The sequence below is a fragment of the Saccopteryx leptura genome, chromosome 9 (genome assembly GCF_036850995.1).
Source record: "Saccopteryx leptura isolate mSacLep1 chromosome 9, mSacLep1_pri_phased_curated, whole genome shotgun sequence".
Classification (NCBI taxonomy): Eukaryota; Metazoa; Chordata; class Mammalia; order Chiroptera; family Emballonuridae; genus Saccopteryx; species Saccopteryx leptura.
The window spans coordinates 38103945-38122627 of NC_089511.1; the positions used below are offsets into that span (position 1 = coordinate 38103945).

An 18683-nucleotide genomic window follows, 5' to 3' on the forward strand; every position below is an offset into this window, starting at 1 on the left:
TGTATTACAGAGTTTATAACAGCAATAAAAGTCAAATTTATGACAATAGCATAAAAGACAGGAGGGAAGCAATGTAAGTATATTGTTGTAAAGTCTAGCACTACATATGAAGTGAAAGATATATACTGCAAACCCTAGAGCAATCACACAAAGATACATAGTTTAAGGCCTGACCAGTGGTGGTGCAGTGAATAGAGCATTGACCTGGGATGCTGAGGGCCCAGTTTTGAAACCCCGAGGTCACTGGCTTGAGCACAGGCTCATCAATATGATCACATGGTAGCTGGCTTGAGTAAGGGGTCACTGGCCTGCTGGTCAAAGCATGTATGAGAAGCAATCAATGAACAACTAAAGTGCTGCAACTACAAGTTGATGCTTCTTATCTCTCTCCCTTCTTAGCTTTCTCTTTCTCACTCGCACACATGCTAAAAAAAAAGAGACATAATTAATAACTCAATAATAGAGATAACCAGAGTCCTAAAAATATTCAAATAATCCAAAAGAAGTCAGGAAAAGAAAAACAGTGTAAAAAAATAAATAGGATGGGTAAAAAACTAACAGTAAGATGGTAGACTTGAATCTAACCTTATTTATAATGACATTAAATATAAATAATTTAAGCACTCTAATTATAAGGCAGGGATTGTTATATTGGATAATAAAAGCAAGTCTATATGCTGCCTACATGAAACACACTTTAAATATACACAGATAGGGCCCTGGCTGGTTGGCTCAGTGGTGGAGCGTCAGCCTGGCATGCGGGAGTCCCGGGTTCAATTCCCGGCCGGGGCACACAGGAGAGGTGCCCATCTGCTTCTCCACCCCTCCCCCTCTCCTTCTTCTCTGTCTCTCTCTTCCGTTCCCGCAGCCGAGGCTCCATTGGAGCAAAGATGGCCCAGGCGCTGGGAATGGCTCTGTGGCCTCTGCCTCAGGAGCTAGAATGGCTCTGGATGCAACAGAGTGATGCCCCAGAGGGGCAGAGCATCGCCCCCTGGTGGGCATGCCGGGTGGATACCAGTCGGGCGCATGCGGGAGTCTGTCTGACTGCCTCCCAGTTTCCAGCTTCGGAAAAATGCAAAAAAAAAAAAAAAAAAAAAAAAAAAAAAAATAAATAAATAAATAAATAAATAAATAAATAAATAAATAAATAAATAAATAAATTGGGCTAGTGGCCCTGGCTAGTTGGCTCAGTTGTAGAGCATTGGCCTGCTTTGGGAAAGTCCCAGGTTCAATTCCAGGCCAGGGAGAAGCGCCCATCTGCTTCTCCACCTTTCTCCATCTCCTTTCTCTCTATTTCTCTCTTCCCCTCCTGCAGGCAAGGCTCCATTGGAGCAATGTTGGCTCGGGTGCTGAGGATGGCTCCATGGCCTCCGCCTAAATTGCCAGAATGGCTCCAGTTGCAACAGAGCAATGCCTCAGATAGGCAGAGCATCCCCCTTAGTGGGCCACCAGGTGGATCTCGGGAGGGCTCATGAGGGAGTCTGTTTCTCTGCTTCCCTGCTTCTCACTTCAGAAAAATACAAAAACAAAAACAAACAAACAAAAAAGCCCTGGGCTTGCATGGTCAAAGCACATATGGGAGTTGATGATTTCTGCTCCTCTCCCCTTCTCTCTCTTTCTCCTCTCTAAAGTGAATAAATAGGCCCTAGCCAGTTGGCTCAGTGGTAGAGTGTAGGCCCCAGGCATGCAGATGTCCTCAATTCAATTCCCTGTCAGGGCACACAGAAACAACCATCTGCTTCTCCTCCTCTACCCCTACTTCTCTCTCTCTTTCTCTCTCCCTTCGCCTCCCACAGCCATGGTCCAAATAGTTTGAGCACATCGGCCCCAAGTGCTGAGGATGGTTCTGTGGAGCCTCTGCTTCAAATGCTAAAATTAGCTGAGCATGGCCCCAGATGAGCAGAGCGTTGACCCCAGACAGGGGTTGCCAGGTGGATCGCGGTCGGGACACATGCAACAGTATATCTCTCTTCCTCTCACTTGGAAAAGAAGAAAAATAAATAAATTAATAAATAAAATGAATAAAATACATACACACACACACACACACACACACACACACACAGATAGGTTAATAGTAAAGGATGGAAAAAGATATACTAACCGACAGCTAATCAAATGAAACATCGAGGGGCTATAATAGTATCAGAATAAACTTCAGATTTCAGAATAAGAAATATTACCAGGGACAAAACAGGGTATTTCATAATAATCAAAGGATTAATCCACCAAACTTTTTTTTTTTTTTAAAGAGACAGAGAGAGGGGTAGATAGGGACGGACAGACAGACAGAAACGGAGAGAGATGAGAAGCATCAATCATCAGTTTTTCGTTGCGACACCTTAGTTGTTCATTGATTGCTTTCTCATATGTTCCTTAACCACAGGCCTTCAGCAGACCGAGTAATTCCTTGCTCGAGCCAATGACCTTGGGTCCAAGCTGGTGAGCTTTGCTCAAACCAGATGAGCCCGCGCTCAAGCTGGCGACCTCGAGGTCTCGAACCTGGGTCCTCCACATTCCAGTCCAAAGCTCTATCCACTGCGCCACCACCTAGTCAGGCAATTCACCAAGCTTTAACAGTCCTAAATGCAGCACCTTACAAAGGAGGTCCAAAATACATGAAGCAAAACCTCACAGAACTGAAAGGAAAAAAGAAATTCACAATTTTTTGTTGAAGATTTACACAATCCTCTCAGTACAGTATTTGATGGAACAAGTAAATATTGAAGATCTTAAAGACACTGTCAAGGAATCTAACCTACTTGTCCTTTTTACAAACACTCCCTCAGAGCCTAGTATCCCTTTTAGATGCAAAGAGTGCAATTCACCAAAATAGGCCATATATGTGGCCATAAAACAAGGCTCAATAAATTTAAAAAGATGCCTGACCAGGACAGGTCCTCAGCACTCAGCTCACCATCCCCCCAGGGCACCTCTCTCTACACCACGCCTGCTCATCAACAAGGAAAAAACTGGCCAGACTGACCCCTTCCTGGGAATGATGATGGGCCTCGGAGGGGACATGGACTTTGACTCCAAGAAAGCCTACAGGGATGTGGCCTGGCTTTAGCCGACCTCCTCGGATGGAAGAAGGAGCTGGAGGACCTCATCCAGAAGGAGCATGCCAGCATAGATGCTCAGTCAGAGCCAAGGAACCCCAACCCCACCACTTCAGCTTCCCCCCAGAGGTCCCCACCTCCTGCCAAGGAGGAAGCCAGGGCTACGAAGACAGAGATACCACAGTGACAGCGGCATCACCCAGGCAGGACACCCAGCTCCTCTGGGACAGTCCCAAACAGCCCTGGCCCTCCCTAACTTGCAGTTCTTGTCTGGGAAGCTCAGAGCATTCCCTCAATCTCATAACTACTTCCTTCCAAACAGGGGTTCCAGTCCCCCTGACCCTGGCAAATCTCTAACATCTGGGGGCTGAGGCATAGGCAGCCCACCTCTAACAGCCTGGAGCTTCTAACCACCGGGGGCAAGGATCAACCTCCCCTGATTTCTAACTGCTCCCGGGGGCTGGCAAGCCTCCAAATTTCTAACTGTCCTAAGACAGGGCCCCAGGGCCTCAGTACTCTCTACTGTTCTCAGGGGCCTGTGGCCAAGTAGACAAAATCTAACCTACCCTGGGTGGGGGCGGGGCCCTCCAAACATAACATCTAATGTGGGGGTTTGAGCCTGCAGGCGTCCCACCTCTCTGCCTCCAACTCCCAACTGGTTGCTGGGCCACCTTCACTCATGACCCATTTCCCATGTGGGGATGGGCAGATGATATTGCTTATTGGAGACACATTAAATTATTTAAAAATTTTTAAAAATTAAAAAAAAAAAAGCCTGGGCCCTGGCCGGTTGGTTCAGCGGTGGAGCGTCGGCCTGGCGTGCGGGGGACCCAGGTTCGATTCCCGGCCAGGGCACATGGGAGAAGCATCCATTTGCTTCTCCACCCCCCCCCTCCTTCCTCTCTGTCTCTCTCTTCCCCTCCCGCAGCCAAGGCTCCATTGGAGCAAAGATGGCCCGGGCGCTGGGGATGGCTCCTTGGCCTCTGCACCAGGCGCTAGAGTGGCTCTGGTCGAGGCAGAGCGACGCCCCGGAGGGGCAGAACATCGCCCCCTGGTGGGCGTGCCGGGGGGGGGGGGATCCCGGTCGGGCGCATGCGGGAGTCTGTCTGACTATCTCTCCCTGTTTCCAGCTTCAGAAAAGTACAAATAAATAAATAAATAAAATAAAAAAATAAAAAAATAAAAAAAAAGCCTGACCAGGCAGTGGTGCAGTGGATAGAGACATGGAGGACCCAGGTTCAAAACCCCAACCTCAATGGTTTGAGCGCGGGCTCACCAGCTTGAGCTCTGGGTCACTAGCTTGAGTGTGGAATCATAGACATGACCCCATGGTCACTGGCTTGAGCCCAAAGGTTGCTGGCTTGAAGCCCAAGGCCGCTGGCTTGAACAAGGGATCACTTGCTCTGCTGTAGTGACCCTCCCTCAAGGCATATATGAGAAAGCAATCAATGAACTGAAGGAGGAGAAACCAGAAGAATGCAGAGAGGGGGGGCTTGCAATGTCTAGGGTCTTACACTCCAGCCTGTGACTCAGTGTTCTTGACTGAGAGAACAAGGGCAGACAGACAAGTTTGAAAACATAACAAACCATGGGTGTGGACCTTGTTTGTTATCAGTTCCTTGAAATGAGCTTGCAGCTCCAATAAGAAGAATGAGTGATAGGATCATCAAGGACAGACCCTCAGTCTACCTCTCCGCTTCCCCTTGCTAAGACATGAAAGTCATGTAGGCCTGAAAACAAAGAAGTCATAGAAATCGGGCCTTTGTCACATGAAAGCTAAAGCTGTAAAGGTATATAAGATGCAAGAAATCAAACTTCGGGGAGCACGTGTTTTGTTGCCTCTTCGGGGGTCACGCAGCTCCGCCAGCTAAATAAATCCTGCTTCCTTCCTCAAGTCGGGCGTTTTTATTCTGCTTTGGTTCCTGCAATAGAACTATGGTGCCCCAAGGAAGAATTGATGCTTCGCATCTCTCCCTTCCTGTCCGTCTGTTCCTATCTGTCTCTCTGACTCCATCAAAAAAATAATAATAAATAAATAAATAATTTTTAAAAGCTTTAAATCACATAAAGTATGTTCTCTGAGGAAACAAACTGCTCTGATAGAAAAATGACAATATATGTTAAGTGCTTTAGGGGGAGCTGAACAGACGGTCTACTCTGCTTCTGGAATCTCCGCAAGGGCTCTGCTAGGAGAGCCGCGTGGGAAGCCAGAGGTGAGGTCTTGGGCTTGTGAAGCCGCGGAAAATACTTCATTGAACCTGCAGGGCTGGGAGCCGGACTAACGAGGCCCCAGTGCCCGCGCAGTCACTTACTGGCTGTACAGCCCTTATCTGGAGGTTCTGAGTAGGTCCCTTGGCCTCTGCCCGGGACCCCCACCCCGCGCCGTGATGACGGCCTACCTGGTAGCCCATCACCTCCACAAATTCTGGGGAGACCGGCGGCGGATCACGCAGGCAGCACAGGAAAAAGGCCGTGTCGAAGCGACGGCTGCCGCTGCTCAAGAACGGCGTGACCCAGCCGCTCCAGCTGTGCAGTGCCCAGATGTCGGGGGTGCAGTCGAGGTGTGCACAGAGGCGCAGGAAGTGGTGCGGGTCGCGGTGGACGCGTTCACGCCAGTCGTCTACGTTCTCCGGCGCCGGGAGGGCACGGCCGGGCTGGAGCTCCGGGGCCAGCGAGGTTCGGGGCCGCAGGAGCAGCACGCCCGCTTCCTCGAAAGTCTCACGAATGGCGCAGATGCGGAGGGCTATGTCATCCGGCAGCGCCGCACCGTCCAGTTTGGCGGCGTCGGGCCCCGTGGGCCACAGCACCGGGAAGGTGGTGCGCGGGAACGGTGCGGGGCTCAGGCCGAAGTACGGCGGCCGGTGGTGCGGCGCGAAGAGGCCCAGCCAGTCGGGCGAGCTGTCTGCTGCGTCCACTACACCGCCGGGGAAGACGTGCGCCCCGGGAAAGAAGCCTTGCTGCTGGGAGCGCTGTAGAAACAGCACCCGGAAGTCCTCGGCTGGCGGCGGGGGCAGCGACCCGGCAGCGGGGCTTGAGTGAGGCCAGCCCGCCACCAGCACTACGGTGGCCGCCCGCCGCCAGTTGCTTGAGCCCGACCGCAAGACGCCGCTCATGGCTTCCGGCCTCCGGGTTCTGGCGCAGCTACGAGTACCAAAGCACCAACCCTACGACCCACAGCGGGCTTCCTGGGTCAGAGGGCGGAGGCTCCTGTCTCTTAGATCAAAGTCCGGGCGGTCTGAGAATGGACTTTCACCGGTACCTTCATGTGGGAGGAGCGGGGCCCGAGAGCGGGCGGGGACAAGGACTGTCACAGCCATGGTAAAGGAAATCTTAGGATCCTCACACTGGACCAAAAAGCTGGAATGCTTATGAGTGCACGTGACCTCCCAGGGTAAAAGTATGATGCAGACCCAAGCCTGGTGACACCAAGCCGACCAAAATCTGAGAGCTAGGATTTTGCCCCTTAAACCCTGCGTTGACAGAAGACCATGTTTACTTTTGGGAGGGGTGTCACCGGAACAAGCCAGGATTCGTGTTGTCTGTCATCCTATTTTATCAATTTCAGGAGAGACAGGGGCTGAATAGGTATAAGAGAGTCTTTAATTAAAATTGCAGCAAGTTGAGAAGGCAGGGCACTCCTGTCCAAAACAACTGCCTTTACAGTCTCCTGGTGCTGATGGTTTTTATACGGCTCAGGACCTGTTAGTAATGGGGGTGGGGGAGGAATCCGTGCAGTTAATTATGTAACAATGTGCGGTAAGAGGGAGTTGGGTTTGCAGGGATGCCGCCCCAAAATGTCCTCGCACTGACACAGGTCTGTCTAGTGTTTTTGACGTTGCTCCTGAACTGCCGGGTTCTGGCATCTACTAGGAACTTTCTGCAAGAGAACTCCCTGTATTTCTTAGGCAACAAAGTAAAGATTAAGGTTTATGAACTAAGCTCATAGTTATCTGCAGTGCCTTAACCCCTTACAGGAAATTATTGGAATTTTTTTTTAAAGACGATTTTTATTTTATTTTATTTATTCATTTTAGAGAGGAGAGACAGAGAGGAGAGAGAGACAGAGGGAGAGAAGGAGGGTAGGAGCTGGAAGCATCAACTCCCATATGTGCCTTGACCAGGCAAGCCCAGGGTTTCGAACCGGCGACCTCAGCATTTCCAGGTCAACGCTTTATCCACTGCGCCACCACAGGTCAGGCCGGAAATTATTGGAATTTAACCCCTTGGGAAATCTACTCATTACAACTAACAAGTTACATACAATAGCTAAAGCCAAATTTCTAACTTTTGGGTTCCCTGATCAGGGGTAGGGGGGCAGTGTCCAAGGGGCAGGTGTCTGAGCTTTGCACACTTACATGAACCCCACCAATGAGAAACTGATGGATGCACCAGATGCCGAATCATAAATTTCCCACTGCGCAGCCTAAGTGTGAAAGCTCTTTCTTGAATCCCTGATCCCCAGGGTAATCTGCTTTGTGTTATGAACACCTTATCGGTGTACCTAGGACTACTGTAAGCATCTTGAAGATTTCCACTTTCATGGGAGATGTTTAATGCAGGCCATTTTTAGTGACTATAACACTCTCACCTCCAAGAGAAACTTACTGTCTCCTAGAAAAAGCCTGTTCAAGTCTGAGCCTTCTCTTTTACAACTCCTTATCAGTCACCAACAGCTTCTCCCACAATTGGTATTATAATTGATTCCACATTCATTATGTTTTCTGAGTGAGATACAGACTCTACTCTTGCTAAGCCTCATTTACAAGCTATCATTTCAATATGGGTTATTTCCTGGGGGGAGAATCCACGGATGATACCACTAGTATTTAGATTGATTTTTGTTAGCATTATTTTCTAAATTTACAAGTCTCTTTGTACTGACTGAATTCCCAGCAACAGAAAATGGGGCCACACATTGAGAAAAGCACACATGAAGGGCAAAGGAGGATACATGTCCTGGAAGGGTCTGCTAGCTTTTATCCACCTTGAGTCTACAGAATCCACTGTTGGGGACCCATCCCTGACCTGCTTCCCTGTGGCCCTGCTCTGAGAATCATTTCAGAATCATAGTCTTGGGTGGCACCCTGGAACCTGCATTTTAAACAATTCTCTACTCCCCAGGGGTGCCAGTGCTATGAGCCATAGGAAGTTATAAAGGGGCACAGTGACATCATTGAATTCATATCTTCAGAGGTCACGCTGATGTTGGGGACTAAAAGCCAACAGGGTCCTTGCAATTTAGAGTTTTGGGGGACAGAGATGTGGGGAACTGGCAGTAAGCTGACAGTATGCCCAACCCCCCACCTCACTTGTTCTGTGAAGTTGCTAAAGGCTATTTTTTTCTACACTTTTATGTTTGCTATGGTGTGGTATTGTTTATACTTGTCCTATCCCCCATGTCCCCTGGAAAGACTGGAGGCAAGTTTCTTTTTATCCCTTGTCTTGTGAAGTTAAGATGTTATGTATGGTGAGGGTTTTCTGCACGTGGGAAAATTCTTGGGATGCCTTGGAAATGTGATTTTGCTTTAATGATCTCTTTGATTTGTTAATGGCCTCTCTTTTCCCTATAAATAAAGCAGGTTGGGGAATGGAGCTTTAATTTTGCGTGTCAAAGAGAACTCCCAAGCCCATCCTTTCTGTCTAAGCCTATTTTCTTAATTCCATGCCATTCCCAATCAGGACCTGGAATTACTAGCCACGCTGGTTTGCGGCAAGTGGCACCTGAATAGGGACTTGAAGAAGGGAAAACTAAACTGAAGATAGGTGATGGAACTCTCCAGGTGCACACAGTAAATAAAATTTTTGAGTAGAGTTTTCAGGAAGAGTATAATCACGAGTAATAAATTATGGGACAGTTAGGGTCAAAAGTAAGGGACCTTTTTTTTTGTACAAAATTTTTTTTTGGTTTTTTTTTTCTTGTATTTTTCTGAAGTTGGAAACGGGGAGGCAGTCAGACAGACTCCCACATGTGCCCAACTGGGATCCACCCGGCACGCCCACCAGGGGGCGATGCTCTGCCTGTCTGGGGCATCGCTTCGTTGCAACCAGAGCCATTCTAGCGCCTGAGGCAGAGGCCACAGAGCCATCCTCAGCGCCCGGGCCAACTTTGCTCCAATGGAGCCTTGACTGCAGAAGGGGAAGAGAGAGACAGAGAGGAAGGAGAGGGAGAGGGGTGCAGAAGCAGATGGGCGCTTCTCCTGTGTGCCCTGGCTGGGAATCGAACCCGGGACTCCTGCACGCCAGGCTGATGCTCTACCACTGAGCCAACTGGCCAGGGCCTGTACAAATGTTTTTGGTTTTTTTTAAAATACACATTCTTTTATTTTTTTTTTATTTTATTTATTCATTTTAGAGGAGAGAGAGAGAGAGAGAGAGAGAGAGAGAGAAAGGGGGGAGGAGCAGGAAGCATCAACTCCCATATGTGCCTTGACCAGGCAAGCCCAGGGTTTCAAACTGGCGACCTCAGCATTCCAGGTCGATGCTTTATCCACTGCACCACCACAGGTCAGGCACAAATGTTTTTATGTGAGGAGAAGTTGTTATTTGATCAGAGTGAGCTAGAAACAGACGGATGTAAATATGAGAAGACCTTGGAGTCTGAGGATGACTCCGGAAATAATGAGGGTGTCCTGGCTATGGCTGCCCTTAACCTTTGTGCCTCCACCGCCCTCTGCTCTTTCTTATGCTTATCAGGTTGCTCCCAGGATCTCTGTCTCAGACCTTTGGAGATTCCTGCTCCAACAAGCTTTAGATCAGGCTCGAGATATAGGGGATTACATCAGAATATGCGCTGATATTGGGCCTTTATATATGCAAGGTCTGGTTATTGCCACAGCGTTTCAGGGGAGGCCTCCAGGACAATACTTTGATAAACAGCAGAACAAATGAAAGAAGAAAGGTCAGAGAAGTACTTTTGCCCATGCATTTTGTTTCCAGTGCGGGGGTGTGTGGGGGGGTGAGTTTAGGACATTTTGCTAGAAATTTCCCTGCTCCCCCCCTGGATATAAGTCTCAGCCTCTCCTTCAAGGACAGCCAGCTGTTAAAGCTCTGGACCTCTGCCCACACTGTAATAGAGGGAAACATTGGGCGAATGAATGTAAATCTAAATATACTGCTGAAGGGCAGGTGATTCAGGGAAACAGATAGCAGAGCCCGCCCTGTCAACTTAGTTTGCTGCTTAGCTAAAATTGAGATAGAGAAATCTCAACATAATCAACCTGAACTGCCAGTTGCAGCAGCTATTGGAGTTTGAGAATGAATAGGAGACTCAGGTATTAGGAAAGTTACAGCTTTTCCTGTTATTGTCTGATGTTCTTTAATGTTTTAGCTACAATCTCTGAACTATCATTTTGTTTCTTTCTTATTCTTTGCCTAGAAATTAAGGCAGGGGACACCTGTTGGATCCGACTATAGAAAATATCCCAGCAGCTGCTGAGTTTTCTTTTTCTCAGGTGTATGGCCAGTAGCCATAGCCATCATCACAGCCGCCTGGCCCATGCAGGTTCGCATTTGATTCGAACAGATAGTAATGAAACAACGAAGCCAAGAACTGTTGGGCCATTACCTTTAATTCTAGCTTGCACACGGTGGGCAAGAAATACACACAGTGGGAAAACACTTCCCTTTTCATTCAGAGCTCCCAAAGCCACTGACTTATCCAAGTTTACTAGAATCAAAGGTTTGTACCTCACCAGCCTTATTCACCTCTGTTCCCCATCTCCTTCTCTCTGCACAAACTCTGCAATAACTGGCTTCTCCTTCAGAACTCCGCCATCTTGGCTGCTTCTCCTCTCCTCCACGTGGCCTTTCTCTGCTCTTCTCCAGCATGGGCTCCTCTGCCCCATTTTATAGTGTAGAAATCCAAACCTTTAATCCAATATACAAACAAGGAAGTCTCTGATACAAAGTCACTGATCTGAGGCATAATGGGATTCCTCATGAGAGTGCACCACCCCACATCATGCAACAGTCAAGGGTGTGGGGAAAAGCTTAGTGTTGAGAAGATCTTAGTATTAAAAAGGTAGGAAAGGTGCCTGACCTGTGGTGGCGCAGTGGATAAAGCATCGACCTAGAAATGGTGAGATCGCCCGTTCGAAACCCTGGGCTTGCCTGGTCAAGGCACATATGGGAGTTGATGCTTCCAGTTCCTCCCCCCTTCTCTCTCTCTGTCTCTCCTCTCTCTCTCTCTCTCTCTCTCTCTCTCTCCCCTCTCTAAAAAAATGAATAAATTTAAAAAAAAAAGAATTCAAAAGGGTGGGAAAGGCTTAGTCTTAAAACTAAGCCTTAGGCTGTAACGACCCTGCCTGCTTACAGCCTGTCCCCCACACCCAATGCAAACTATAAGCAAGCAAACATATATATCATATTTATAAACTTACGACCTGTTTCAATGTCAGCGATGAAGAGTTCCAGTTTGTTTTCAAATGCAAACACTGCTTGTTGAAGGGATAAGACTGTATTTCCAACGCCTTGCATTTTCACATTAAGCTGGTTCAGATGTTCAGTCATGTCCACTAGATAGTAGAACTTCAGGAGCCACTCAGTGTTAGCTAACTCAGGATGCTCGACGTTTTCCATTTCAAGAAAAGTCCAGAAAAGCCACGAAACAGCTGAGCACCTTCCCTCTTGACAACCAATGCACATTGGTTGGTTGTGCAGAAGCAGATCAGGATAATTATTCCCAACTTCATCCAGCAGTTTTAAACTGGCGATCATTTAAAGCTCGGGCAACAATAAAGTTGACCACCTGAATGACCAGCGACATCACCTCACCAAGCTGCTCACCACACATCTGAGCACAATGCGCCTCCTGATGTAGGATGCAGTGAAAACTTAGGATGGGTCTTGTAAAGCCAGGAGCCAGGGCTACCATCACGGCTGCCTGGCTCATGCAGGTTTGCATTGGATTCGGACAGTCGGCAAAGAAACAGCAGAGCCAAAAGCTGGTGGGCCATTATTTTTAATTCTAGCTTGCACCCGGCGGGCAAGTAAAAAGACACACTGGGATCCAAAACCCACTCACATTCAGTGCTCACAAAGCTACTGACTTATCCGAGTTTCCTAGAATCAAAGGTTTCTAGCTCACCAGACTTTCTTCACCTCTGTTCCCCATCTCCTTCCTTCTCCCTGCACAAACTCTGCACTAACTGGCTTCTCACTCAACACTCCGCCATCTTGGCTGCCTCTCCTGGCCTCCTCCACGTGGCCTCTCTCTGCTCTGCTGTCTCCTCTAATGCTAATCTCAGGAACCAAGAGCGCAAGCTCCTGTTCTGCCCCCACTTTATAGTGTAGAAATCAAAACATTTAATCCAATATACAAAATAAGGAAGTCTCTGATACAAAGTCACTTATCTGAGGCATAACTGGATTGTACCACCCCACATCAAAAAGGGTGGGAAAGGCCTGACCAGGCGGTGGCGCAGTGGATAGAGCGTCAGACTGGAATGCAGAGGACCCAGGTTCGAGACCCTGAGCTCGCCAGCTTGAGCGCGGGCTCATCTGGTTTGAGCAAAATTCCACCAGCTTGAGCCCAAGGTCGCTGGCTCCAGCAAGGGGTTACTAGGCCTGCTGAAGGCCTGTGGTCAAGGCACATATGAGAAAGCAATCAATGAACAACTAAGGTGTTGCAACGTGCAATGAAAAACTAATGATTGATGCTTCTCATCTCTCCCCATTCCTGTCTGTCTGTCCCTGTCTATTCCTCTGTCCCTGTCTATCCCTCTCTCTGACTCACTCTCTGTCTCTGTAAAAAATAAATAAATTGAAAAAAAAAAGGAGGGTGGGAAAGGCTTAGTCCTAAAACCAAGCCCCAGGCTACAAGGATCCTACTTGCCCACAGCCCGCCCCCAACACACATTAATATCACCTGGGCGACAGCTTTCACGTGGGCAGCGCCATCTTTAACAAAGTGAGCATAATATATTTTATCTGCCCAACAGGTCTCTTTTCATGTTCATGAAGAAGCGTTACGAATCATCTGTTTTTCCCCATCATGCACAGAGCACCATCAGTACACACCGAAATAAGTTTATCCATCAGTAGATTTTTTTCTTTAGCGAACTCAGTGAAAGACTTGAATAAATCCTCCCCTCTTGTTGTCTCTTTCATAGGCAAAACAACAAGACTTTCCTCACGTAGTGTGTCACCGACAGCATACCTTGCAATCACGTTGAACTGGGATAAATGGCTTATGTCTGTTGACTCATCCAAAGTGAGAGAAAACAATGGTGCTGCAATTATGTCCTTCACTTGTGTTGCCTCAGTTTGATTTGCCATCATGATGGTACGATCGTGAACAGTTCTTGCTGACAGAGGCATGTCTTTTATTCGTTTGATTATCTTGTCTTTATCCGAAAAGTCATCAAAAAGTTCATTGGCAACATCAAGCATGAATGTTTTGGCATAACCTCCACCTGTAAATGGCTTTCCGTTTCTCACAATTGCTAAAGCACCAGCACAGCTAGCCGAATTCCAGTCACCTTGTTGGGTCTAAACACAGAATTGCTGCTGACTAGCTTGCACTCTGCACAGCAGCTCTTTTCTTTTTTTTTTTTTTTTGTATTTTTCTGAAACCGGAAACAGGGAGGCAGTCAGACAGACTCCCTCATGCACCCGACCGGTATCCACTTGGCATGCCCACCAGGGGGCGATGCTCTGCCAATCTGGGGTGTCGCTCTGTTGCAACCAGAGCCATTCCAGTGCCTGAGGCAGAGGCCACAGAGCCATCCTCAGTGCCCGGGGCCATCTTTGCTCCAATGGAGCCTTGGCTGTGGGAGGGGAAGAGAGAGACAGAGAGGAAGGAGAGGGGGAGGGGTGGAGAAGCAGATGGGCGCTTCTCCTGTGTGCCCTGGCCGGGAATCGAACCCGGGACTCCTGCACGCCAGGCCGATGCTCTACCACTGAGCCAACTGGCCAGGGCCTGCACAGCAACTCTTGACATGCTTTCTTCCTGCTGTCCCTGCTGGATATTTTGATGCAAATGTAGTATGATGTGTGTCAAAGTGCCGCTTGATATTTGACTGTTTCATCGATGCAATTTTATCATTGCATATTAGACATACTGCAGAACCTGCTCTCTCCACAAAGGTGAATTCTCTGTCCATTCCTGCTGAAAAGTACGATACTCCTCATCTTTTTATCTTTTAGCCATCTTCTTCATCAAAAGGGTTTCTGCAATTAGCTAGCTGACTACTTGATTAAAAGGAGGGAAGTTTACTTCCTGACCTCACAACGACCTGTGTACATTATGCATTATCCAATAAAAATTTGATGTTGTCCCAGAGGACAGCTGTGATTGGCTCCAGCCACTCGCAACCATGAACATGAGTGGTAGGAAATGAATGGATTGTATTACCTGAGAATGTTTTATATTTTTAACGTTATTATTTTTTTATTAAAGATTTGTCTGCGAGCCAGATGCAGCCAACAAAAGAGCCACATCTGGCTCGTGAGCCATAGGTTCCCGACCCCTGGTATAAGGCTTATCTTACTATGCTCTGATCCCTCTCTCTGTCAAACCTGTCCCATCTATCAAATCCTCTTAGCACACTCCAAACCTCTTTCTCCTGCAAATTCCTAACCTCCTTCATTTGATCTTTCTGTCTTTTTCCAATTAGCTCCAGATATACGGAAAAAAGTTTATATAGGCAGAAGAGAACCCTGAAACCCCTCAATGAGATCTCCTGAGCATGGCTTTTTTTTTTTTTTTTTTTTTTTTTTTTTACAGAGACAGAGATAGAGTTAGAGAGAGGGGTATACAGGGACAGACAGACAGGAACAGAGAGATAAGAAGCATCAATCATTAGTTTCTCGTTGCACATTGCGACACCTTAGTTGTTCATTGATTGCTTTCTCATATGTGCCTTGACCGTGGGCCTTCAGCAGACTGAGTAACCCCTTGCTCAAGCCAGCGACCTTGGGTTCAAGCTGGTGAGCTTTTTTAAAACATTTTTTTTAATTAATTTATTTATTTATTTTTTTTTTTTACAGAGACAGAGTGAGTCAGAGAGAGGGATAGATAGGGACAGACAGACAGGAACGGAGAGAGATGAGAAGCATCAATCATTAGTTTTTGATTGCACGTTGCAACATCTTAGTTGTTCATTGATTGCTTTCTCATATATGCCTTGACTGCAGGCCTTCAGCAGATCGAGTAACCCCTTGCTGGAGCCAGCAACCTTGGGTTCAAGCTGGTGGGCTTTTCCTCAAACCAGATGAACCCACACTCAAGCTGGCGACCTTGGGGTCTCGAACCTGGGTCCTCTGCATCCCAGTCCGACGCTCTATCCACTGCACCACCACCTGGTCAGGTAGCTTTTAAGGTCTATAATGACAGAGAGGAACAGGAAAATGTAGACAGGGCCCAAAAAGTTCAGACAAAACACCAGGCCCTGGCTGGTTGGCTCAGCGGTGGAGCGTCGGCCTGGTGTGCGGGGGACCCGGGTTCGATTCCCGGCCAGGGCACATAGGAGAAGCGCCCATTTGCTTCTCCACACTCCCCCTTCCTCTCTGTCTCTCTCTTCCCCTCCCGCAGCCGAGGCTCCATTGGAGCAAAGATGGCCGGGGCGCTGGGGATGGCTCCTTGGCCTCTGCCCCGGGCGCTGGAGTGGCTCTGGTCTCGGCAGAGCGACGCCCCAGAGGGGCAGAGCATCGCCCCCCTGGTGGGCAGAGCGTCGCCCCTGGTGGGCGTGCCGGGTGGATCCCGGTTGGGCACATGCGGGAGTCTGTCTGACTGTCTCTCCCCGTTTCTAGCTTCGGAAAAATACAAAAAAAAAACAAACAAACAAAAAAAACCACCAGCTCTTGGCATATGCCCTTTAAGACTCCAAAGCTCCTAAGGGGCCTCATAAAACTCCATCAGGGCCCTGCTTCAAGAGTGGAAAGGAAGGTCATTGGGCTATAGCTTGCTTGACTTCTCAGCCCCCACCAGGGCCATGCCCTTGCTGTGGGAAAAAGGGACACTGGAAGGTATACTGCCCCCTCGCTCCTCCAAGGGAGAGTTCAGTCTCTCCCAGCCCTACCCCAGCCACCTCTGACCTAACTGGTGAGACTTGCCACTGAAGACTGAAGGTGCCCAGGGCCATCGGCCCCATCTCACATCACCGTGGATGAGCCTAGGGCAACCATCCTAGTAGTAGATAAGCTGATCTCATTTCTTTTCTTTTCTTTTTTTTTTTTGTATTTTTCTGAGGTTGGAAACGGGGAGGCAGTCAGACAGACTCCCGCATGCGCCCGACCGAGATCCACCTGGCATGCCCACCAGGGGGTGATGCTCTGCCCATCTGGGGCGTCACTCTGCTGCAATCAGAGCCATTCTAGCGCCTGAGGCAGAGGTCATAGAGCCATCCTCAGTGCCTGGGCAAACTTTGCTCCAATGGAGCCTTGGCCGCGGGAGGGGAAGAGAGAGACAGAGAGAAAGAAGAGGGGGAGGGGTGGAGAAGCAGATGGGCGCTTCTCCTGTGTGCCCTGGCCGGGAATCGAACCCAGGACTCCCGCACGCCAGGCCGACGCTCTACCACTGAGCCAACCTGCCAGGGCTGATCTCATTTCTTTTCTTTTTTTTTTTTTTTTTTTCATTTTTCTGAAGCTGGAAACAGGGAGAGAGAGTCAGACAGACTCCCGCATGCGCCCGACCGGGATCCACCCGGCACACCCACCAGGGGCGGTGCTCTGCCCACCAGGGGGCGATGCTCTGCCCATCCTGGGCGTCGCCATATTGCGACCAGAGCCACTCTAGCGCCTGAGGCAGAGGCCACAGAGCCATGCCCAGCGCCTGGGCCATCTTTGCTCCAATGGAGCCTTGGCTGCGGGAGGGGAAGAGAGAGACAGAGAGGAAAGCGCGGCGGAGGGGTGGAGAAGCAAATGGGCGCTTCTCCTATGTGCCCTGGCCGGGAATCGAACCCAGGTCCTCCGCACGCTAGGCCGACGCTCTACCGCTGAGCCAACCGGCCAGGGCTGATCTCATTTCTTATAGACAGGAGGGCCACTTACTCTGCCTTGCCCGAATATTTGGGTTCTGCTCATCCCTCAGAAATCTCTGTTGTGGGTGTTGATAGTCTTATTTTCCTCCCCATTTGCCATGGATCCACTGCCTTGTTTAATACACAGTGTCTCCTTTACACACTCTTTTTTTTTTTTTTTTTTTTTCATTTTTCCGAAGCTGGAAACAGGGAGGCAGTCAGACAGATTCCCGCATGCGCCCGACCGGGATCCTCCTGGCATGCCCACCAGGGGGCGATGCTTTGCACCTCTGGGGCGTCGCTCTGTTGTGTCCAGAGCCATTCTAGGGCCTGAGGCAGAGGCCACAGAGCCATCCTCAGCGCCTGGGGAAAGCTTGCTCCAATGGAGCCTTGGCCGCGGGAGGGGAAGAGAGAGACAGAGAAGAAGGAGAGGGGGAGGGGTAGAGAAGCAGATGGGCGCTTCTCCTGTGTGCCCTGGCCGGGAATCGAACCCGGGACTCCTGTACGCCAGGCCGAAGCTCTACCTCTGAGCCAACCTGCCAGGGCTGATCTCATTTCTTTTCTTTTTTTTTTTTTTTAAATATTTTTTATTTTATTATTTATTCATTTATTTTTCTTTATAGGACAGAGAGAGAGAGTCAGAGAGGGGGATAAATAGGGACAGACAGGAACGGAGAGAGACGAGAAGCATCAATCATCAGTTTTTTGTTGCGACATCTTAGTTGTTCATTGATTGCTTTCTCATATGTGCCTTGACCGCGGGCCTTCAGCAGACCGAGTAACCCCTTGCTTGAGCCAGCAACCTTCGGTCCAAGCTGGTGAGCATTTTTTATTTTGCTCAAGCCAGATGAGCCTGCGCTCAAGCTGGCGACCTCGGGGTCTCGAACCTGGGCCCTCAGCATCCCAGTCCAACGCTCTATCCACTGCGCCACCACCTGGTCAGGCTGATCTCATTTCTTATAGACAGGAGGGCCACTTACTCTGCCTTGCCCGAATTTTGGGGTTCTGCTCATCCCTCAGAAATCTCTGTTGTGGGTGTTGATAGTCTCATTTTCCTCCCCATTTGCCATGGATCCACTGCCTTGTTTAATACACAGTGTCTCCTTTACACACTCTTTTTTTTTTTTTTTTTTTCATTTTCCGAAGCTGGAAACGGGGAGGCAGTCAGACAGACTCCCACATGCGCCCGACCGGGATCCACCTGGCATGCCCACCAGGGGGCGATGCTTTGCCCCTCTGGGGCTTCGCTCTGTTGCGTCCAGAGCCATTCTAGTGCCTGAAGCAGCAGCCAAAGAGCCATCCCCAGCGCCTGGGCCATCTTTGCTCCAATAGAGCCTCTCTGCGGGAGGGGAAGAGAGAGACAGAAAGGAAGGAGAGGGGGAGGGGTGGAGAAGCAAATGGGCACCTCTCCTGTGTGCCCTGGCCGGGAATCGAACCCGGGACTCCTGTACGCCAGGCCGACGCTCTACCACTGAACCAACCGGCCAGGGCCTAATTTTGTGGGTTTTTAAATAATTTTCCAGTCTGCCTCCAAATCGGAACATGGGAAATCAGATGAGTATAAATCACAGCACACGAATTGAAGTTAAAAAATAGAAAAGGGGGATATGTTGAGGACTGAAAGCCAACAGGGTTTCTGCAATTTAGATTTTTGGGGGGACAGAGA

General features: G+C 49.0%; 1 protein-coding gene across 2 annotated transcripts in view; it reads right to left on the bottom strand.

The window, feature by feature from the left end:
• Positions 1-6545, bottom strand: part of TDRD12 (tudor domain containing 12) — a 134221-nt gene extending 127676 nt beyond the window's left edge. The window contains exon 1 of one of the 2 annotated variants that reach the window (XM_066349172.1): positions 5459-6545. In XM_066349172.1, the coding sequence (XP_066205269.1) occupies positions 5459-6172 (714 nt within the window). In that variant the 5' untranslated portion in view covers positions 6173-6545. The remainder of the gene's footprint in view (positions 1-5458) is intronic. The other variant, XM_066349175.1, reaches the window with a different exon arrangement.
• Between the last annotated feature and the right edge of the window lie 12138 nt (positions 6546-18683).